Consider the following 22,600-nt stretch of genomic DNA (forward strand, 5'->3'; position numbering starts at 1 on the left):
GCTGGTCCACCACTAGGTGGACAAAGCCCTCTCCTGCACTGCATGCGCACAGGTGCCCCTTGGCGCTGATTTCACGCTTCGCTCTCGCTTGCCTGGGAGCCCAGTTTAAACGCACGCACATTTTAATGCCCGCGAATGCTGAGAGGATAATGTTGGTGACTTGTGTCTCCCGGGCCCTTATTTCTAGTAGATTTGAGGCTTGATTTTAACAGTGCTGAGCTCTCAGTGCGTGGAGGTGACACCCAGCACGGAGATGACAAGAGCTGAGGGTGGCGGTGGCAGCGCACTGTGCTACAGCGCAGAGATCAACAGCATGCCGCGGTCAGAACACGAGGACAAAGTGACCTCCAGCTGTGTCGGCAAAGCAGGCAATGGGCGCGAGGCGTCAAGTCAGCACACAATCCAGGTTACTGTCATCTGCAGATTGTAGCATTACAGCTCAACTCCGGGCTAAACGGCCCTTAACGTGAGAAATAACTGCCAAGCTGTAACGACGAAGTGTTGTCTTCTTTCGACTATAAGTGAGCTTGTGCTTAATTCTTACGGTTTTTATTCTCATAAGTAAAAACATGACAAACAACTGAAAAAGATTTTTATTTGTTATTGCATGTTCAATATAAATTAAGTAAAATATTAATTCATCTGTTCTACCGTATTATCAAAAGTTTGCCAATTTTCCTATAAAATGACCATTTCTAAATATTTACAAGTTTAGCGGTCAAAACAAGTGCAACCGAAGATTTATATTTACTTACAGACAGAAGTGAAGACGGTAGTCTTAGGACTCTGCCCTACCAAAGTTAAAATTCTCAGTCCAAGAAAATCACAAACTCTGTTAGAATAACATACTGCAAACAGGAGATGGCAATGTCACCAATTCTTTAGACTTCCTTGAGCAGTATTATTCTAAAAAATATTTATTTATTTGAAAGGCAGAGATACAGAGAGAGAGAAAGAGAGAGAGGTCTTCCATCCACTGGTTCACTCCCCAAATGGCCCCAATGGCCAGGGCTGAGCCAGGCCAAAGCTAGGAGCCAGCAGCCTCCTCCAGGTTTCCCACATGGGTACAGAGGTCCAAGCACTAGGACCATCCTCCGCTGCTCTCCCGGGCCATAGCAGGGAGCTGGATTGGAAGTGGAGCAGCTGGGACGTGAACTGGTACCCACAGGATGTAAGCACATAATCATTTAAATCTTGTCCAGATACCATAAGGAAATGCCCTGGAAGGCTGTTAGACCGGCTGGAATTACCAGTTGGAGGCTTTAAGATACCACACTGATGGACTGGTGTCTTTAACACAGTGCCTCATCAGTCCTGCCAGCTCCGGTGCTCACCTCAATTCTGTCTGCCTTCCATTCATTTCAGTCCTTACCCGACCCCTGCATTTCATGCATTATTCCCTAGATGCGGGTTTGGGGATGTCCTCCCCACAGGGCATGCGCTTCTTGGTGAGTGGTCACCAACATCTGTGAGCACGGAGTCTGCCTCCCTCTGCGGCTCCATCCACTGACATCAAAGACTGGTTTGCTCCATCCCTGATCATTTACCTGCTTTCATGCTATTCCTTTGTGGCAGTTTGAATTTCCTGCAAACACTACCAATTAGGTAAAAACACAAGGAAACATGCAAAAGATACACACAATGACAGTGCCCAGAAAAGCCTGTCCTTTCTTTGTCTGGTCTTCTAAGAGAAACTACGGCACGAAAGGGAGGCCTCTGTGGGCCTGCAGCAGCCTTGGAAGTGGCCTGCCTTCTCAGAGTTCATTGCCTCTGAACTGATTTGAGAAACAGCAGGAAAATGAGCTTGAGCTGGATTTTTTTTTTTTTTTATTTCTGCCGTCCCAAGCCCCATACACGTCTTAGCAGAGGAAGCCCCTCTGCAGTCCAGACGGGGAAGGGTCCTCTAATGGCACAGGCTTTGGGCTGTCACAGACAAGGTCGTGCCACAGTCCTCCAAGAATCCAGATGCTGGCGCCCTGACAGGTGACAAGAGGAGGGACAAGCCGCACTCTGCACACGGCACTGCGGCCATGGTGTTGGGCAGAGGCTTTGGCGTGGCCCTCTCTGCGCGGGGATTGGTTGGAATGGGAGGAAGGACGTTGTGAGTGAGCAGGGTAAAAAAACAAGTAGCTTAGCTTCCCCGGGGTAGGAGCAGCTCCAGTGCAGGTCACGTAAGGGTCCTCACGTCCTGTGATACAGCCAGCAACTCTGCTAGTCGAGCCAGTCCAGGCCATGAAAGGTGTTTAGGCAAATGCGGCAGTGGATGGGGTGTAACCGGACACCAAGCAGGGAAGGCTGGAAAAGCTTTGTTCTCTCCGTGTTCAAGCCCTTGGTCACCTTGAAGGAGAATCATTTTGGCAGGGAGTACTGCACAGTCGCCCGCAGTCTTCTTTTGGGTCCAAATGCCCTACCTGTCAGTCCGTGGGGAGGCCCAGCAGGTCACAGCTGACATCCCACAGCCGCCTTCCTATCGTCTCGTTTCGAGCCTGGGCAGAGACCCATGCCAGATGGCAGTCGCTGCAAGGGAAACAGAGAGGCGTGAAGCAGAGGGTGAAGAAGAGAGTCTGCTCTCAGCTGGGAATAAGAGATACGACAGAAAAACAAAACAAACAAACAAACAAACAAAAAAAAACAGAAACCCCGGGGTCCCAGGGCCTCCAGGGCTGCACAGGGCCACTGCTTGTCTTGGGCCTTCCTTCTCCTATCTTTACCCCAGAGAAAACAGACGCCTCCTTAGACCTGCAGTGTGTCTGAGATGTGCCTGTATGTACTGAACTCCAATGTCAACATCTGCCGACACCTGTGCAAGTCCAAAAGGTCCATTCTGCTTAGCCTTGGAGAGTGTCATGTTAACTGAGATTCTGCATTGGCCACACAAATGCTTGGAGTAGAAAGAAAACACCAATTAGTTCTGGACTATCTGCACTCATAACAGTTTAAACTCATATTGATAAGCTGGCGTCATAAGCCAAAGGCGCTAAATGTAATAGAAAAGATGTGGTAACAAGGTACCACATGTGTCTTAGTCCCTTTTGTGCTACCGTAACAGTACCACAGACTGGGCAATTTATAAGGAACAGAAGGAATTTACTGGTCCACGCTTATGGAGGCCGGGAAGCCCGAGATACAGGGGCCAGCATCTGGTGAGGGCCTTCTTGCTTCATCATCACACGGCAGAAGGCATCACGTGGGCCACAGAAAGAGAGAGAAGGGCCCAATTCGTTCCCCAATACCCTCTATTTATTTATTTGAAAGGCAGAACAACAGAGAAAGAGCAAGAGACAGAGAAATCGTGCATTTGCTGGTTCTCTCCCCAAATGGCCACAACAGCCAGGGCTGGGCCAGGGCAAAGCCAGGAGCCAGGAACTCCATTCTGGTCTCCCACATGGTAGCAGGCACTCAAGTACCTGGGCCAGCTTCTGCTGCTTTCCCAGGTGCATTAGCAGGGAGTTGGATCAGAAGTGGAGAGGCTGGGACTCAAACCAGCTTTCTGATGGGGATACCAGCATCACAAGGGGCAGCTCAATCCACTAGGCCACAATACTGGCAGCCCCAACTCATTCTTGTATAAGGAACCCCCTCCTGAAATAACGGCATGAATCCATTTATGAGGCTGCCCTCGTCACCTACTCACCTGTCTCAGCTGCAACACTGTGTGGGCATTAAGTTTCCAACACATGAACCTTGGGAGATGCAGCCAAACCATAGCAAGGTGTTTCATGTGCCCCTGCTTCATTGTTGTAATTCAAATACTAAATGTGGGAGGGCTATCCTAACTCCACACCACTCAGAAATTCTCTGACTCATGCTTTACTTTTCTGTATCTAGCACACAGTAGGTATTCAATGAAGACTTTTTCTTTTTTTAATAATTGAGTGGATCACAGTCTTTGAAAGTCATGTGAGAAGCCATTTTTAAACATACACTATTTTGGCCGGCGCTGCGGCTCACTAGGCTAATCCTCTGCCTTGTGGCGCCGGCATACTGGGTTCTAGTCCCGGTCGGGGCACTGGATTCTGTCCCGGTTGCCCCTCTTCCAGGCCAGCTCTCTGCTGTGGCCCGGGAGTACAGTGGAGGATGGCCCAAGTACTTGGGCCCTGCACCCGCATGGGAGACCAGGAGAAGCACCTGGCTCCTGCCTTCGGATCAGCACGGTGCGCCAGCCGCGGCGGCCATTGGAGGGTAAACCAACGGCAAAGGAAGACCTTTCTCTCTGTCTCTCTCTCTCACTGTCCACTCTGCCTGTCAAAACAAACAAACAAACAAACAAAAATACACTATTTCAAGGAAGCTGTGCCCTGGATATTTTAAGCAAATTCTGAAGGCAAAAGGAGACTGGACAAGTCTTAATTAACCATATAAAGCAAACTCCTAACACTATGTCCATTAAGACACTGTTACCCTTGGTGTCCTGCAGAATTGTGTTTTCTCCCTGGATGTAGTTTCATGAGACTGTTAATCAGGTGTGTGTCTTCCCTTGGCCAAGAGAGGGGAGGCAAAGGGATAGGAAGGAAGGGGAGCCAACGCATCGCCCTTGGAGAGTGGACAGTAAGCAAGAAAACCAAACTAAACCGGGCAGATGTTTGCCATACGGTGGAGATGCCACTTGAGATGCCCACATGCCATCCGGGAATGCCTGGGTTCAAGTCCCAGCTCCTCGACTTCTGCTCCAGCTTCCTGCCCATGAACACGCTGGGAGACAGCATGTAAGGGCTCAAGTACGTGGGTTCCTTCCACCCACATGGGACATCCAGGTTGGGTTCCAGGCTCCTGGTTTGGCCTGGTCCAGCCCTGGTGGTTGCAGGTATTTGGGGAGTGAAGCAGCAAAAAAAGACCAAAGACAGCTGGCACTCACTCCAGGAAAAGTGCCAGAGTCAGCCGACTGGCCAATCCAATCTAACATCCCTTTGGACCTGCAGGCACCCTTCTAACCAAATTTTGGTACATTTTCTTCTTAGGTTACCCAGAAGCCATCCCCACTACTTTGGAATCACCTAAGCCACATTATTTTCCTGCGTCTGCTGTCTCAGTTGAGGTCATCATCAACCTCCTGGTGACTCAGGCCTGAAACCCAGGTTACCAAATTCCTCCCCTCCCCTCAATGAGTGATGAGCCAGGGATACAATGTCTGCCTCTTCAGGGCCTCTCTCAAACCATGATTTTTATCTAAACAACTGTGGCTTCGCCGTAAGTCTGCCAGGATAGGTCTTCCACACCAGACTTGCCAATCCCAAGGCAGTTACAGCCCTTCCTCCAAGACTTCAGGTCATTTCAATAACATCTTCAAGGTAGAAGTCAAAACATGGTAAAATTTTGATTTTATGTGACGTATGGGCTTTGCTTTGAAATACAAGAAAAATATGAGAGGGTGTGGGGTATAGGGATGGGGCAGGACTGGACACGGTGGCTGAGGTTGGATCATTTGACATTTTCTTCACAATAAGAGGTTTGAAGTCTTGTGGGTGGTACAGTGGGTCAAGCTACTGTTTGTGACACCTGCATCTCACATCGGAGTGGCAGTTTGAGGCCTGCTGTTCCACTTCTTCCTTTTTTTTTTTTTTTTTGAAAGATACTAATTTATTTATTGGAAAGGCAGAGTAACAGAGAGAGAAGGACAGATAGAGATCTTCCATCTGTTGTCTGTTGGTTTACCCCCCGAAATGGCCGCAATGGCCAGGGCTGGACCAGGCCAAAGCCAGGAGCCAGAAGCTTCATCTGGGTCTCCCATGTGGTGAGATGGCACTTGGGCCATCATCCACTGCCTTCCCAGGCACAGTATCGGGAAGCTGGATCAGAAATGGAGCAGCTGGGACTTAAACCAGCGCTCATATGGGATGCCGGCATCACAGGCAATGGCTTGACTTGCTGGACCACAATGCCAGCCCCCTGGCTGCTGCTCTACTTCTGATCCAGCTTTAGGAAACTAATGCAGCTGGCGCCGCGGCTCAATAATCTAATCCTCCGCCTTGCGGCACCGGCACACCGGGTTCTAGTCCCGATCGGGGTGCTGGATTCTGTCCCGGTTGCCCCTCTTCCAGGCCAGCTCTCTGCTGTGGCCCAGAGTACAGTGGAGGATGGCCCAAGTGCTTGGGCCCTGCACCCCATGGGAGACCAGGATAAGCACCTGGCTCCTGCCATCGGATCAGCGTGGTGCGCCGGCCGCAGACGCCGGCCGCGGCGGCCATTGGAGGGTGAACCAACGGCAAAAGGAAGACCTTTCTCTCTGTCTCTCTCTCACTGTCCACTCTGCCTGTCAAAAAGAAAAAAGAAAAAAGGAAACTAATGCCTCCTGGGGAGCAGCAGGTGACAGCTCAAGTGCTTGGATCCCTGCTACTCATGTGGGAGACACAGGTGGAGCTTCTGGCTCCTGGCTTTGGCTTGGCCCAGCCCTAGCTGTTGTGGGCATTTGGGTAGTGAACCAGTGGATGGATGATCTTTCCCTTCCTACCCCTGCCACCCCACCCGTCAATCTGCTTTTCAAGTACAGGAAAATAAACATTTAAAAACGTTTTAAGGGGCTGGTGCTGTGGTGTAGTGGGTTAGGCTGCCACCTGCAACATCAACATCCCAAGTGAGTGCTGGTTTGAGTCTCAGCCACTCTGCTTCCAATCCAGCTCCCTGCTAATGCGCCTGGGAAAGCAGCAGGGGATGGCCCAAGTCCCTGGGCCCCTGCACCCATGTGGGAGACCCAGATGGAGTTCCAGGCTCTTGGCTTCAGCCTGGTGAAGCCTCAGCCATTGCTGCCATCTGGGAAGTGAACCAGTAGATGGGAGATTTCACTCTTTCTCTGTGCAACTCTGCCTTTCAAATAAATAAATCTTTTTTTTTTAAGATTTATTTTATTTATTTGAAAGACAGAGTTACAGAGAGGCAGAGAGAGAGAGAGAGAAGTCTTCCATCCGCTGGTTCACTCCCCAGATGGCCTCAACAGCCGGAGCTGTGCCGATCTGAAGCCAGGAGCCAGGAGCTTCCTCCAGGTCTCCAATGCAGGTGCAGAGGCCCAAGGACTTGGACCATCCTCTGCTGCTTTTCCAGGCCACAGCAGACTGGATGGGAAGTAGAGCAGCCGGGACTAGAACCGGCGCCCATATGGGATGCCGGCGCTTCAGGCCAGGGCTTTAACCTGCTGTGCCACAGCGCCGGCCCCTCAAATAAATAAATCTTAATAAAATGATTTTAAGTCTTTACTTATACAAAACATGAAATGCATATGTAACATTTCAATCTTGAAGACAAGAAAAAAATAGAGATTCAAACTCTTTTTAATATAAAAAAAATAGAGCTAAGAATCCAGAAAGGAATAAAGAAAGCTAGACTGACAAAAAAAAAAAACACCAGGAAGTGAAATTATCAGTATAAAAAGACGACATGAGGGGCTGGTTCTGTGTGTAGGAGGTTAAGCCTCCGCCTGCAGCACTGGCACCCCATTTGGGCTCCAGTTTGTGTCCTGGCTGTTCCACTACCAATCCAGCTCCCTGCTATGGCCTGGGAAAGCAGCAGAGGATGGCTCAAGCACTTGGGTCCCTGCACCCACGTGGGAAACCAGAAAGAAGCTCCTGGCTCCTGATCAGCCCAGCTCTGACCATTGAGGGGAGTGAACCAGCGGATGGAAGACCTCTCTCCCTCTCTCTCTGTAACTCTACCTCTGAAATAAATAAATAAATCTAAAAAAAAAAAAAAAAAAAAAGATGACATGAGAGAATCCAACCTTAGTTATCACAAAAACGTGAATGGGTGAGTGGATCAGTTCCGCTCCCAGTGATTCCACCACTGGGCTCACGTCCAAGGGGAAGGAAGCATGTTGGAGACACCTGCACCCTCATGTTTCTGCAGTATTATTCATAGCAGCCAAGATAAGGAGCTAACCTCAGTGTCCTTAAATGGGTGAGTGGACAGAGAAAACATTGCATAATATACACAATGGAGCCCTAGTCAGCCATTCGTGGCAACACAGGGAAACCTGGGGGACATAATGCTAAGTGAAATACTCAAGGCACAGAAAGACAGCACTGCGTGTCCTCACTCCTTTCTCGAAGGTAAAGATGTTGACCTCACGCATGCAGAGGCTGAGGTCGGTGAGGAGGGAGACAGGCAGAGGCCGTATCACAAGGCACACAACTGCATTTGGATGGGAGGAATAAATTCTAGTCTCCAACAGCACCATAGGGTCAGTATAGTGAATTACAACTTACTGTATGTTTCAAAATAGCTACGAGAGAGGGCTTTGCTCCCAACAACAAGCCTACACGCGCCTGGGGAGATGGCTGAGCTAATGGCCCTGATTTGTCCATTACACATTGTGTGTATGTTGCAAAATATCACCCTGCACCCCACAAACAGGCACAATTCTTCCACATCAATGCAAAAATAAAAATCCTAGCGTCAGAGACAAAGCTCTAGTAGGCAAGGTACTCTTATACCAGACAGATCCAGATGATTTCCCCCGGGCCACAACATCCCCTCTTCGGAAACAAAAACGCCCCTACCTGAAATGGTTCCCACTGAGACTCTCCAGCCCTTCGGTCAAGGCGCAGTACAGGCTGGTCTGCGCCCCCTGCTGGGGAGTCTTGATGAAGAAGGAGAAAAGCCGCCACATCCATCTCATGAGAGCCGAGTGCCGAATCAGCTCCGAGTTGACCGTGCCAGGGTGCACAGAATACGCCGTCACGCCAGAGCCTGGGGTGGGATGGGGTGGGGGGGCAGGGAGAGGGGAGGACATGCCTTGATGTTTTGCTGAACAGCCAATCAGAACAACGATGTGAATAGAGCGGTGACCCCACATGTGGACCCCTGCCCGTGGCAGCACTGCTCTCAGGGGCTGTTACAAAGCAGCAGAGCCGGGGGCCAGCCTCTCAGGGGCACGTTACACAGCTGGCCGCTGTCGCTTTAGAGGCTTCTTTTCTACTGGCTTCCAGGACCCCACCCCTCTCCTGGTTTTCCTAACCTTTCTGGCTGCTTTGTCTATTTCCCAGACAGTCCATTATTATTTACCCAAGTTTTAAATTAAAAAAATTTTATTTATTTTCATCTAATTTGAAAGGCAGTCGGACAGACAGAGGTCTTCCATTCGCTGGTTCACATGCCTGCAGCAGCCAGGTCTGGGCCAGGCCAAGGCCAGGAGCCCAGAACTCCATCTGGGTCTCCCACATGGGCTGCAGGAACCCAAGTACTTGGACCATCACCAGCTGTTTATCCAGGGTGTGCATCACAGGAAGCCGGACTGGAACTGGGGTAGCCAGTGAAAGGAGCCAAGAGCCACCATAAAAAAAAAAAAAAAATGGGGCTCCTGAGACAAACCGTTCCAGAGACGGCCTTGGGAAATGGGGAGTAAACCGGTTCACAGAGAAAGCAGTCAGCTACTAACCAGAGATACACAGAACACCTGCCTTGTAGATAAGCCCCTTCCCTACGCTTGCTCAAGGTTAACAAAGAAAGCTGCAAGGCACGTAGCAACCTATTCCTCTCTCCTGGAGACCCCCTCCCCTAATGTATCCCTTTGACCTAGTACTTTTCCACCGACATTACCACTTTTAGACTGCCATACAAGGCCCGCTACTGAAAATTATCCAATGAACTTACGCCAGCCTATAATATGTTAATTTTGTGGTTTTGCCCTTTAAAAGCTGTGTGAGATAGCTGCTCGGGGCTCCTCTCACTTGCTTGCTGCTTGCAGCAGTAGGGGGCCCATTTGCGCAAATGAAATAAAATTACCTCCTGCTCTATTGCATCGTCTGGTCTGGAGTCTGTGTTTCTGGGGTCGTCACAAGAGGACACCGCTTTTGGGGTCCTACAGCTAGGGCTCAAACCAGGCTCTCAGATATGGGGTGCTGTCAACCAGAGATTTAAGGGCTGCACCAAACGCCTGCCTCTCTACCCAAACTTTAAATGCTGGGCTCTCATGGCGCACTATATACACTCTGTCAAGTCCCAGTTTCACTTGTCAGCTGTGTAAGCCTGGACAAGCTCCTGTTTTTGTGACTCAGCTCAAAGATGAGGACAGTCAAGAGTGGACGTTTGACACAGCAATGAAGCCATCAGTGGGGATGCCAGCACCCCCTGCTGCAATGCCTGAGTTCAAATCCCGACTACGCCCCCAATTCCAACCTTCTGCTAAGGAGTACCCTGGGAGGCAGCAAGTGATGGCTGAAGTATTTGGGTGCCTAACACACACAGGAGACCCAGACTGAGATCTGGGCTCCTGGCTTCAGCCCAGTCTAACCCCAGCTACTGTAGGCATCTGGGCAGTGAACAACAAATGGAAGTCTTCTGTCTGTCTCTGCCTTTCAAGTAAATAAAAACTAAATTAAAAAAATAAAATGAGGATAATCATAAGAGTTGTTCTGAGGGTTAAATGGGCTCACTTTTGTAAAAGAACTTAGAATGGCAAGAGGTGTGTGGTGAATGCGAGGTGCCGCTTTGAGACCCGCTATTTCAGGTAGGCCACCCTTTACTGAAACCTTGGTGCCAGAAATGTTTCAAACTGTTTCTGATCTCAGAAAGCTAACAGGAAACATACACCTAGAGCCTCCATCATCTAATCCCCCAGCTAAGGGAAGGTTATGCTGCCTTAGTTGTGGTGCGGAGCTTGTGAAAAACCAAAACTCCCAGGTCTTTGTGGATTTCACAACCAAAAAGAACTGGGGGCTTGAATGGTGTCGGGCCATCTACTTGACCCCTGCCCTGGATGACCCACAGTAATGCAGACCCAGGGTCCACGTGGAAAGCCCTCCCTCTCTCTGCAGAACATCCATTATAGTTCCTTGTCCTTCTCCTTGATAGCACTTATCACACTTCCAGTTAGCCAGCAACAACAGACAGGAGACAATCTAGAGTTGCTAAGGAAACGGATACATACACTAAGCAACCCCTTACTGTGCAGTACCGAAAGGCTGATTCTGTTTGTGCTACATGGAAAAGCTGGAATTTCAGTTCCTCTGTGTGATGCACACATGGAAATGCATGAAACGAGTGGAAAGGGGCACAAGAAGTTGCTGATGGTGCGGAAAGAAGAAGAAAGGGAGAAACAGGAAGAAATGAAGGGGGGGAGGTTCACCTTTCACTCTGCTTCCACACTATTCGTGCTTTCTACAGTGAGACTTGTTCATGTATTACTGGACTGGTTTTACATGTGACACTTAAAAACATGACTTGCTAGTTAGAGTGAACAAGTCCAGGGACCGAGCGTACCTGTCCTGCTCGCCATCTGGTGCACGGAATGGCATGGGCGCTGACCACGTGGCCTGCTGGGGAACTGCACGAGTCTCCACCATGCCTGGGTTCTTTCCCGGCACCATGGCTATCTCGCACCTGGTCCTCACAACCAAGTGAGCTACCTCCCTCGTGTACAGCCTGCTTGGATCTGCTTCTCACAGCTGGGCCCACCTTTCCACCTCCAGATGGCCCTCGTTCCCTGATCACCTGCGGGATGGGCTTCATCCCTCAGCGACGGCTGTCTGCTCCGGCCAGACACAAGATGCCATGGCCCGGACCACCAGCTTCCTTCCTTCCTCATCTTGCAGCTGCCTGTGTGGCCCGGAGGCCTTTTTCCAACAGTGGCTCTCCTGTGCCTGATTCCTTAACCATGAATTTTGCTTGGCTCCCGTCCTAAGCACTGCCCAGCCTTGATTTCCTTTCTCTTAATTGGAAATCCAGAGGAGGCCGTGCTAAGGCCCTCCATTTCTGACAGGAGACTCCCTTCTCAAGCATACATTTCCCTCTATTCAGCCCTTTGCTACTGCTTAGCCACCCACGTGGGTCCGGAGTTTTAGGCTAATGCCTGTGATGGTGCCATTCCAGGGTCTCCCTCCTCCCTTCCACTCAGTCTTACTAGGAGTAAAAAAAAAAAACAAACAAAAAAAACCTAAAAAACAAAAAAACAACCCTGTGTTGCATGCAAGGCCTAAATTAATTATGACAATAACCCTTCAGATAGTCTAGTTTTATATATAAGAATTCATGGAAAAGTAAAAGTTTACTGTTTCAAAAAAGGGGGGGATTTGTATCTATGAGGGGATCTTCAAAAAGACCTTGGGAAATGTGCATTAAGAAAACCCTGCATTACAGATATCACCAAAGCAACACATCTTCTCACTCCATTCTCTGTGAACCTTTGAAGCACCCTAGTAGGAGGATGTAAGCCTTGAAAGCTAAGCAACCTGCTGCAGGTCACGCAGCCACCAGTGCCTGTCCCCAGTTGGCCACCTCCTAAAACCACCTCACTAAAACCATACCCACTAACAGTCACGGGGGCAGGTCCTGCCTCCACTCCCGCGGCTTTCAGCGCCCCCCCCCCCCCCCCCCCAGTCTCCACGCTCGTGCCCTGCAATCCCACCTTTCAGCCTCCGGGCCAGCTCCCGGGTGAAGAGAATGTTGGCCAACTTGCTGTGGCAGTAGGCCAGACCCGCGTTGTAGAACTTCTCGCCCTGCAGGTTATGGAAGTAGATCCTTCCCAGGTGATGTGCCAGGGAAGACACATTTATGACCCTTGATGGGGCTGATTCCTTTAGCTTTGCTAACAGCAGATGGGTCAGGAGGAAGTGACCTGTTGAGAAAAGCCAGAATTAACAGAGTTCGGGGTCAGTGTGGGGGTGTCAGGAGTACTGATGAGCGGGGCTAGGCTCCGGGAGGCAGAGAACCAGGAGTAACATCTAGGAACTCAGCTTTTCATTGTTGACTTGGGAGTAAGTTCAGGGATGGTTTGGGGAAATGGGAACAGCCAAAGACATGAGAGACACCGTAATATGCGGCAGCTCTGGACTGTGTGAGTATGAAGTCCTATCTTATTCCAGCTTTGGTCAACATCACGTGGCCTCTCACTGGCCACAGGATCATTACTAAGAAAAGCAAGCCAGCGCCAAATCCAATAAGACTGTTCAAAATGTCCCAAGAATGCATTTGGCTGGTTCAGGTGCCTGCACCCCGTATCAGAGTGCTTCGGTTCAATGCCAGACTCCAGTCTCCAATCCTAGCTTCCTGTTAATACAGATCACGGGAAGCAGCAGGAGACTGTTCAACTAGGCAGGTCTCTACCCACATTAGAGATAGGACTCAGTTCCCAATTCTTGGCTTTGGCTCAGCACAGTCCTGGCTGATGCAGGCATTTGCAGAGTGAACCAGTGAATGGAATCTGTCTCTCTCTCTCTCTCTCTGCCTCTTAAATAGTTTTTTTTAAAACATGCTGCCAGGTAAACTGAACCTAATCACTGTTAAAAAGTGGGCAGAATCTGGGGCAGCCCTCATTTATTTCTTAGCTTTCCAGCAAAACCAAACTACTTACTATTCATCCATGGTCTGTTAGGGGCCTGCTGTCCAATCACACCATAAAGAAGTCCCAGTGTGACTCTAACTTTTCCAAGGAGAACTTTAGGCCCCTCTAGCTTTGTGATGGGGCCAGATTTCTTACCCAAGTGGTTGACGCCCATGTGCATCTCAAAGCCGTCTGCTGTCTTGGAGTAGGGACACATCATCACTCCTGCATTGTTGATCAAAATGTGGAGGTGCTTCTCTTCTGCAGGGAAGAGAAGACAGAGCGTGGAGATGGCCAGCCACAGCTGTCCCATCTTAGAAACCTGCCTCACCCAGGTCAGCACCGTGGCATAGCAGGTAAAGCCTCCGCCCGTGAGGCCAGCATCCCCTATGGGCAACGATTTGAAACCCGGCTGCTCCACTTCCAATCCAGCTCCCTGCTAATGTGCCTGGGAAAGCAGTGGATGATGGCCCAAGTGCTTGGGCCCCTGTACCCATGTTGGAGCTCTGGAAGAAGCTCCAGACTCCTAGCTTCAGCCTGGCCCAGCCCCAGCCATTGCAGCCAGTTGGGGAGTGAACCAGCAGATGAAAGATTCTCTTTCTTTCCTCCTCTCTAACTTTGCCTTTCAAATAAATAATTCTTTTTTTTTTAAAAAGTGCAGGGGCTAGCACTGTGGCACAGCAGGTTAACACCCTGGCCTGAAGCAATGGCATCCCATATGGGCACTGGTTCAAGACCTGCTGCTCCACTTCCGATCCAGCTCTCTGCTATGGCCTGAGAAGGCAGTGGAAGATGGCCCAAGTCCTTGGGTCTCTGCACCTGCATGGGAGACCCGGAAAAAGCTCCTGGCTCCTGTCTTTGGATCAGCTCAGCTCTGGCCATTGCGGCCAACTGGGGAGTGAACCAGCAGATGGAAGACCCCTCTCTCTCTCTCTCTCTCTGCCTCTCCTCCTCTCTCTGTAACTCTGCCTTTCAAATAAAAAAAAATAAATCTTTAAAAAAGTGCAGAGGCTGGGCTTTCATCTTTCCTCCACTTCTCCCTCACCCTTATTCTGTGGTGTTTCTCACTGTAAGACTTAAGCTGAATCCCATCTACTTTTACTACAAAAGCTCATTGTCGACTACCGAGTGGCCTTTGCAATCCTTCCAGTCCTGGCGCTACTTACAGACTGCTTTGGGGAAGTGTTTTGTTTACCTCTCCCAGCAGAAAGGCTTCCCAAGCTGCAAGAAAAAGATTCCAAGGCAAGAGAGGGGGAAAAAAAAAAAAAAAAAGCAAAAAGGCTGTATTATGTGGGCCCCCGCCACTGGGATTCAGATCCCAAAAGAAATACCGGTTTCATCTCTGTTGCACTCTCTCTCATGGTTCATTTCCTTATGTGGCTTGTGGTTTATTAAGTTCCCATCAGCGGACGCTGTTTGCCCTGGGAAGCCTAGATCCTCGGGTTGTTGAGGGGATGTGCCTACAGAGTGTGCATGAATGTGCTTTTACAGGTTTTTGTGTCAACTTCAATTCCAGCTTCTTGCACACGCACAAACAAGTCTCATTTCTTGCCGATGACTATTTCTCTCTCTGTGTCCTGTAAGCTTCTATGTCATGTCCCTCAGCTGGTAGCCAGGGTTTATTTTTTGGCCACTATACCATGGACCAGAGGGTTCCTTGTGAATCTCAAGCTCACAAGGAGCCTCAGATACAAACAGACCCAGCTCTCAAGGGCCCAGTGGCCTCGCCTCCTATCCCTGTATGGGCGTTTAAGACCCTGGACCTGAAAATGTCCACAGTGAGTTCTGATTGTCCCGCGAGATTTTCAGCGTCGGCTTTTGCTCGCTGCAAGGGCTTTTCAAATTCCCTTTCTGCTTCTGCCTCCGGAGGGTGTGCCTTTGACAAAAGTCACATCCCGCGTGGTCACAGTGGGTTCAGCTAGGTCTCCCAAGTGCTCAGGTGGATTTTTTTCACCATCCGTATGTATTGGTAGTAGGAGAGCAGGGTTTTCCTCTTAGGTGGGCCTGCCACGCCGATCACGGCTCACAGCACAGTCCCCGGCTCGACACTTACCTGCCGAGAAGTCCTCAGCAAAGGCCCGGATAGACTTGGTGTCGGCCAGGTCCAGTTTCCGCACCAGCACCTGTTGGTTCCCTGTGCTGCTCTGGATTTCTCTGGCCACCAATTCCCCCTTCTGCACATCCCGGCAAGCTATGTACACGCGGGCTCCTGACAACCGACATTCGAGAAAGAACACTGTCAGCTCCGCTTTTGATTTTCCTCGTAGGCTCGTGGTGAACGTTATTTTCTACTGATTTCTTAAAAGACAAGAATTTTTGGCCGGCGCCGCGGCTCACTAGGCTAATCCTCCGCCTAGCGGCGCCAGCACACCGGGTTCTAGTCCCGGTCGGGGCGCCGGATTCTGTCCCTGTTGCCCCTCTTCCAGGCCAGCTCTCTGCTGTGGCCAGGGAGTGCAGTGGAGGATGGCCCAGGTGCTTGGGCCCTGCACCCCATGGGAGACCAGGAAAAGCACCTGGGCTCCTGGCTCCTGCCATCGGATCAGCGCGGTGCACCGGCCGCAGCGCGCCGGCTGCAGCGGCCATTGGAGGGTGAACCAACGGCAAAGGAAGACCTTTCTCTCTGTCTCTCTCTCTCTGTCCACTCTGCCTGTCAAAAAAAAAAAAAAAAAAAAAAAAAAAAAAAAAGAAGAATTTTTAACCCCTACTTTTATACTAGAGGGATCTAAATGGACAAATCAGGGAAGAAAAAGAAATCAATCGTCTCTGTGAAGTGACAGTGTTATGTAGAGCATTGGACTGGGCTCAGACTAGCAAATCAATGGGACATTTGGAGCGTTCTTGAATTCCAAGCCTGGGAAGACACAGAACAGTCCCTGTGAGGGGTACAATGGCAGTAGCAGGAGGGGGGCAGAAGCACACGACTTGCCTCTTTGAGCCAGCTCCTTGGCTGTCTCCTTGCCGATGCCTGTGTTAGCTCCGGTGACCACCACCACCTTCCCGGGAAGCTGGACAGTTGACGTACACACCCCACTGGATAGCATTTTTCTGCAGACAAAGGAGAGCTCATCAGTTCTTCATTGCTCAGCTCAGCCGGGCCCTTCTGTAACTCCCTGTGTCTTCAGATCCCAAGGCCCGGGTTTGCTTTAGTTCCTCCCACTGTCGTCCTTTGTTTAAGTGGATGCAAGTTGAAAAAGAGTAGTTTTAAAAGGAGAGGAGAGTTTTCTGCTCTTGCTCAAAGACAAAACTGATATTCTGTTACAAAGGCAATGCCTAGAGGCCCTCCTTGCTGTACCAAAACTGGATGACTATTTCATTATCCAGGCACCTGACTTCGGTGTGAGCTCCCCATAAGGTACTTTGGCTTAGGAAATCATAAGACTCAGCTGAGAACAAGAAAGAACTGGCCTGTGCAAAGTCAATCTGCCCACAACCGGCATGAGGAGCCTTGAGAAATGCTAACGTAACACACGGAGTGAAATTATGAAAGTTTGGGGCCAGCGCCGTGGCGTAGCAGGAGAAGCTGCCGCCTACAGCGCTGCCATCCCATGTGGGCGCTGGTTCTGGTCCTGGCTGCCCCTCTTCCAATCCAGCTCTCTGCTATGGCCTGGGAAAGCAGTACTTGGGCCCCTGCACCCATGGTGGACACTTGGAAGAAGCTCCTGGCTCTTGGATCTGATCAGCCCAGCTCCGGCCATTGCGGCCATTTGGGGAGTGACCCAGCAGATGTGAGATCTCACTCTGTCTCTCCCCCTCTCTAACTCTGCCTTTCAAATAAATAATCTTAAAAAAAGAAATTATGAAAGTTTGTAAATCTGTGACAAAACATACAGAACCACCTCTCCCCAACACACTCATGCACACACACTTAAAAAATAGATAAAGGGGAAGCAAGTGTTTAGCCCAGCGGTTAGGATGTCAGCATCCACAACAGAGTGCCTGGGTCTGATGCCTGCGTCTGGCTCCTGGGCCCAGCTTCCTGCTGAGGTGCACCTGGGAGACAGCGGTAACAGCTTAGGAAACTGGGCTCCCACCACCTATGTGGGAGACCTACACTGAGTTCCGGTTCCCAGCTTAACCCTCGGCCCCTCTGTCACTGCAGGCATTTGGGGAGTGAACCAAGCGCCTAGCTTTCTCCCTGCCTCTCAAATAAATATTCTAAAAAGAAGACAAGAGTTAAATAAGGGGAACTGGAATCCAAGTCCTGGTTCGTCTAATTAGCCCTTGTTCCTCAGCACTCCAGTTACCACACTGCCTTTCCAAGCGAATGAACGCAGATATGTGGGGACTTAACACTTCATGAGGGCTGGTGTCGGGGAGCAGCGAGGTCAGCAGCCGCTTGTGATGTCAAAATCCCACATCCCAGCGCTGGTTCAAGTCCCGGCCGCTCTGCTTCTGATCCAGCTCCCTGCTAATGCACATGGCAAAGCAGCAGCTGATGGCCCAAGTACTCGGGCCCCTGTCACCCACGTGGGAGACCCAGATGGAACTCCTGGCTCCTGGCTTTAGCCTGGCACAACCCTGACTGTTGAGGCTGTTTGGGAAGGAACCAGAGGATGGAAGATCTCTCCCTCTGTCTTGCCCTGTCACTGCCTTTCAAATAAAACTTAAAAAAAAAAAAAAAAAAAAAAGAATCGGCTGGCGCCGCAGCTCAATAGGCTAATCCTCCGCCTTGCGGCACCGGCACACCAGGTTCTATTCCCGGTCGGGGCACCGGATTCTGTCCCGGTTGCTCCTCTTCCAGGCCAGCTCTCTGCTGTGGCCAGGGAGTGCAGAGGAGGATGGCCCAAGTCCTGCATGGGAGACCAGGAGGAAGCACCTGGCTCCTGGCTTTGGATCAGCCCGATGCGCCGGTCACAGCGCGCCAGCCGCGGCGGCCATTGGAGGGTGAACCAACAGCAAAGGAAGACCTTTCTCTCTGTCTCTCTCTCTCACTGTCCACTCTGCCTGTCAAAAATTAAAAAAAAAAAAAAATCGTGTTTTAAAATCTAAGTTTAAAAAACTTCATGAGAAAGTGGAAGTAAAAGGTTTATTTATTGGTGCAAACATGTTTTGAAACCTGTGCAGTCTTAACACACATTCTCACAAACATATTAGCTGCCCACAGACTGTCCTTTCTCTTCTCTGCAAATTTGGGCCAGAAGCTGTTAACCAGGAGATGCTTTAAAAATTTTTTTTTATTTATTTGAAAAGCAGAGAGGCAGAGGCAGAGAGAGCAAGAGAGGTCTTCCATCTGTTGGTTCACTCCCCACATGGCCACGACGGCCGGATCTGTGCCGATCCAAAGCCAGGAGCTTCTTCAGGTCTCCCACATGGGTGCAAGGGCCCAAGGAATTGGGCCTTCTTCTATCGCTTTCTCAGGCCATAGCAGAGAGCTGGATCGGAAGTGGAGCAGCCAAGATTTGAACCAGTGACCATATGGGATGCCGGCACTGCAGGCAGCGGCTTTATCCACTACGCCACAGCGCTGGCCCCCAGACGCCTTTTTAAAAGGCATTTAGGTCTTTTTCACCGAACTTGAAATTTCATGGTACACACAGCTAGCCACTGAAGCCATCTGCTTAATGCAAACAGGCTCACAAGGACGCAAACAAACTCACAGGGCCCATCAACTAAACCGACACCCCTCTTCCCAGGGCTGTCTCACTTCCCTCAGCTTGAGCTCCCGGACCCACGGCCACATAGAGGGACCTGTGCTTGGCTCCTCCTCCTTGACCAGCAGGAAGGAGAGGGAGACACTCAACTGCACAGTCCAGCTGGGGCCAGCTCCCATGACCCAGCTCCCACGATACAGCCCTTGGCATAGGATCTTTCTCCGAAAAGGCTCCCAGGGTTAGGAGCACTCTTTGCGGTTCTTTTCGGTTCAGCTTCAGCTCACGTGGTAAGAGGGCTTGCTTCGTGGTGAAAAGAGAAAAGTTGGGGTTTTCATCTGAGGGTGAGCACCGGCGTGTGCCTGGAGTTGGGAAGGGGGGGGGGTACCAGGGAGGGAAGTAGTGAGTCTTCAAGGGGGGGGGTACCAGGGAGTACAGAGCGTGATCCAGCCACGATCCACCCTGGCTACAGGCTCCACGTGAACCGTGACCCCACCTCCCGGTGCACCGTCACTCCTGGTGACTCACTCAGCACCAACCAGCAGGCGGCCCGCTGTGCAGGCGGCCGCTGATTGCCTGCCGAGCAGGGGGCAGCCTCGGGCTGATCTATCGCCTGCTCCGCAGACCCCACCCCAGCCCCGGCTCTCCCACGCGGTTCCCCTCCCCGGTGCAGCGCGCAGCTCAGATCCCGCCGGCTCCAGTGCGGAAGGCAGACCCGGCTCACCATCACACACTTGCCCTCTTTACTTCTCCCCTTCTCGGCGCCTAAGCAAATCCATCAGCACGAAGTGGGACCGCCCCTTCGAAACCCCAAAGGCCGGAAGCCAGAAGAGGCTGGGTCAAGGCGCAGGGGGTTGCGGGGAACACAGTGTCGGGAGCCGCATCCCACCCACTCCAGGGTCTGAAACTCGCAAAGCTGCAGACCCCAGCATTTGAAGCAGTCTTGCTACGGGGTTCCCGGGAGCTATAAGTAGAGGGCGCTCACATGTCAAAAGGGGGCTACGGGGGTGGGACCCTGAACTCGCGGTTAGGACGCTCGCATCCTGTGCCAGAGTGCCTGGGTCCGAGTCCAGCTCCCACCCGATGCCAGGAGGCAGCAGGCGATGGCTCGTGTGCTTGGGTCCCTGCCACCCACGTGCCAGTCCCGAGGGAGCTCCTGGCTCCGGCTCGGCCCAGCCCTGGCTGCTGCCGGCATCTGGGTGGGGAGTGAAGCTGCGGATGGGAGAGCTCTGCCTCTCAGGTACATATATTTTTAGAAAAAAAAAGAATTTAAAGGAGAAAGGGGGGGGGGGTCAGGGAGAAGCAAAAGCAGGATGCCTCGGGCTGCAGCCCCTTCCCACGGCCTGGGGTCCCTGGACTCGCCTTCCTCGCATCCAGGATCGCTACACTTGGCCTCAAACCCACCCAACTCCCGGCCTCGCCATCTTGGAGCCCCCCAGGGGAGTTTTCCCTTTCCCTGCTTTTGAAACACGAAAGCGCGTCTGTGAAGATTCGTGTGCCTCCGAGATCTTGCAAGAGAAGGCGATGCATTCGCACAGACCTGATATGGGGCGCCGCCAAGAACAGGAGCAAGGGGACAAGGAGGAGCAGCAACAGGAGCGCGACCATCTCTGCCGGCAGCGGCTGCAGCAAGCTGAAGCCCTGGCGAGCGCCGCGGACTATGGCTTCCCAGCCCGGCCACGCCCCTATGCAAATAGCCACGGCCCCGAGCGATGCCCTCTGGGAAATGTAGTCCCGGGCTTGGCCGGCGACCGCCAGCCTCCGGGGAGAGCCTCGTGAGAAGCGAATGGCGCCCGACCAAGCTCCGGACCAGGGTCTGGGGGCTGTGGAGTCATCCAGCCAACTCTCCCACAGCCCCAGGCCACCAGCGGGTCTTGTGAAATCTTCCCTGTTCTCTCTCTCCCCGGGGCCCATGTCCAGTCCCCGGGTCAGTTTCCCCCATGGTGACCAGGCAGTTACCGCATCGTTTCTGCTGGAAATACTGGCATCTTGGGGAATGTTCTAAGGTCGATGGCACCGCAGCGGAGCCGTTGGAATCTGACGGTTGGTGACCTTTCCTCCGCAGGAATTCCTCGGTCCAATAGAGAGGAAGCAACCTTTGGTCCCTGAAGACATTCCCAGGACTCACTTTGTGCTGTTTTGAGTTGCGATGGCCACTGCCATCGTGTTGCTGGTGTCTGATTGATTGATGGTCGACTACAGTTTTCCTCATGGCTTGGCTCACTTGTATGCTAAGTGCCAGGATAACAATGCCTTGCTCAGATCGGCACCGTTGGTTTTGTCAGCTCGCCAAAGTATTTAATCCTGTCTTGAACGAGAGCCACGAACATGTTCTCTGGGAACAAGCAGACCCCTGCCCATCTGAGGCCTCTTACCTGGGGGTGAATGTGGAGGCTGTATTATCAAAATATTGTCTGTGATTCCCTGAAAATATACTGTAAGAGTTGGGGTTATTTTTGCCTACCTCTTTTCCATTTGATTGAATGACACGTGTTCCAGTATATTTTACAGCAATTAGGGTTTCCTTCTTACAATAAAATTTCCTACTGTTTGAACATTAGGTTGTCTGGTAACCATCAGATTTTGTCACACTCTTATTATTGTTACTTGAACTTTGTATAGGATTTTACAACTTTTTTTTTTTTTTTTAAGATTTACTTATTTATTTGAAAGGCAGAGTTACAAAGAAGGAGAAGCAGAGACAGAAGTCTTCATCCACTGGTTCGCTCCCCAGATGGCTGCAATGGCTGGAGCTGGGCTGATCCGAAGCCAGAAGCCAGGAGCTTCTCCTGGGTCTCCCACGTGGGTGCAGGGGTTTTCATCTTCCACTGCTTTCCCAGGCACATTATCAGGGAGCTGGATTGGAAGTGGAGCAGCTGGGACTCGAGCCGATGCCCACATGGAACGGCTGTGCTGTAGGCGGCGGCTTTACCTGCTACCCCATGGCACCAGCTCCAGGATTTTACAACTTTATAAGCATCTTTCATCTGTTTTTCTCCTTAGTTGTGTGACTAGTGTTTCTGCTTTTACTATGGTATACTGGGCTCTGTGCTAGTTCTGGGGTCCAGTATGGAGCCAGGCGGACACTACCTCTGCACCCCCCAGAGCTTCTGGACTCTCAGGGAAAATCTTAGATGAGAGACCACTGTAATCATGATGAAGAGGGGCAACAGAGGCCGGCGCACTTGGCTAATCCTCCACCTGCGGCACCGGCACTCAGGGTTCTAGTTCCGGTTGGGGCGCCGGATTCTGTCTGGGTTGCTTCTCTTCCAGTCCAGCTCTCTGCTGTGGCCCAGGAAGGCAATGGAGGATGGCCCAGATGGTTGGGCCCTGCACCCGCATGGGAGACCAGGAGAAAGCACCTGGCTCCTGGCTTCAGATCGGTGCAGCGCGCCGGCCGTAGCAGCCATTTGGGGGGTGAACCAACAGAAAGGAAGACCTTTCTGACTCTCTTTCTCTCTCTCACTGTCTAACTCTGTCTGTCAAAAAAAAAAAAAAGAGGGGCAACAGAAAGCTTTGGCAGTTACAGCAGGGCTCTCCCGGTCCAGAGTTCAGGATAGGCTTCTTAGAGAAAACAGCATTTGAGCTGAGGCCAGGGGCAAGCTCAGAAATTAGTGGACAAGGAACGCACAAGGCAAGAGTGCTCCGAGCAAAGAGCCCCTTGAGGGCGCAGTCAGAGAGGGCAGGTTTGGTAGAGCAACAGGTACTGTTGGTCCAGCTGGGATCTAAGGGCAAGAGTGAGAGCCAGAGATGGTAACGATACCAA

At 51.3% G+C, this 22,600-nt stretch overlaps 1 protein-coding gene across 6 annotated transcripts; it reads right to left on the reverse strand.

Annotated features, from left to right (window-relative positions):
• Positions 1 to 575: 575 nt before the first annotated feature.
• RDH11 (retinol dehydrogenase 11) lies at positions 576 to 20,936 on the reverse strand. Of its 6 annotated transcripts, XM_008271832.4 has the most exons (8): positions 20,375 to 20,787; positions 16,173 to 16,291; positions 15,300 to 15,455; positions 13,403 to 13,507; positions 12,332 to 12,541; positions 8,487 to 8,676; positions 2,412 to 2,517; positions 576 to 2,337 (listed from the first exon to the last, which is right to left on the reverse strand). In XM_008271832.4, exons 1-7 carry the CDS (start codon positions 20,746 to 20,748, stop codon positions 2,415 to 2,417), a joined length of 1,257 nt encoding a protein of 418 aa, XP_008270054.2. In that variant the 5' UTR covers positions 20,749 to 20,787; the 3' UTR covers positions 576 to 2,337; positions 2,412 to 2,414. The 6 variants fall into 6 exon arrangements, with proteins under 6 accessions (XP_008270054.2, XP_008270055.1, XP_002719608.3 ...); XM_008271833.4 differs by lacking the exon at positions 20,375 to 20,787 and adding an exon at positions 20,794 to 20,936 and having other exon boundaries at positions 576 to 2,517; XM_002719562.5 differs by having other exon boundaries at positions 576 to 2,517.
• Positions 20,937 to 22,600: the final 1,664 nt, after the last annotated feature.

This window comes from Oryctolagus cuniculus, chromosome 20, assembly GCF_964237555.1.
Source record: "Oryctolagus cuniculus chromosome 20, mOryCun1.1, whole genome shotgun sequence".
Lineage (NCBI taxonomy): Eukaryota > Metazoa > Chordata > Mammalia > Lagomorpha > Leporidae > Oryctolagus > Oryctolagus cuniculus.

Excerpts from the sequence above, each read along its gene's own strand:
- RDH11 (XM_008271832.4), bottom strand. The coding sequence starts at position 20,748 with ATGGGCCCCGGGGAGAGAGAGAACAGGGAAGATTTCACAAGACCCGCT. Across the intron at positions 16,292-20,374 it reads TTGGCGGCGCCCCATATCAG|AAAAATGCTATCCAGTGGGG; the intron begins GTCTGTGCGAAT and ends CTTTGTCTGCAG. Across the intron at positions 2,518-8,486 it reads CTCAGTGGGAACCATTTCAG|CGACTGCCATCTGGCATGGG; the intron begins GTAGGGGCGTTT and ends TTTCCCTTGCAG.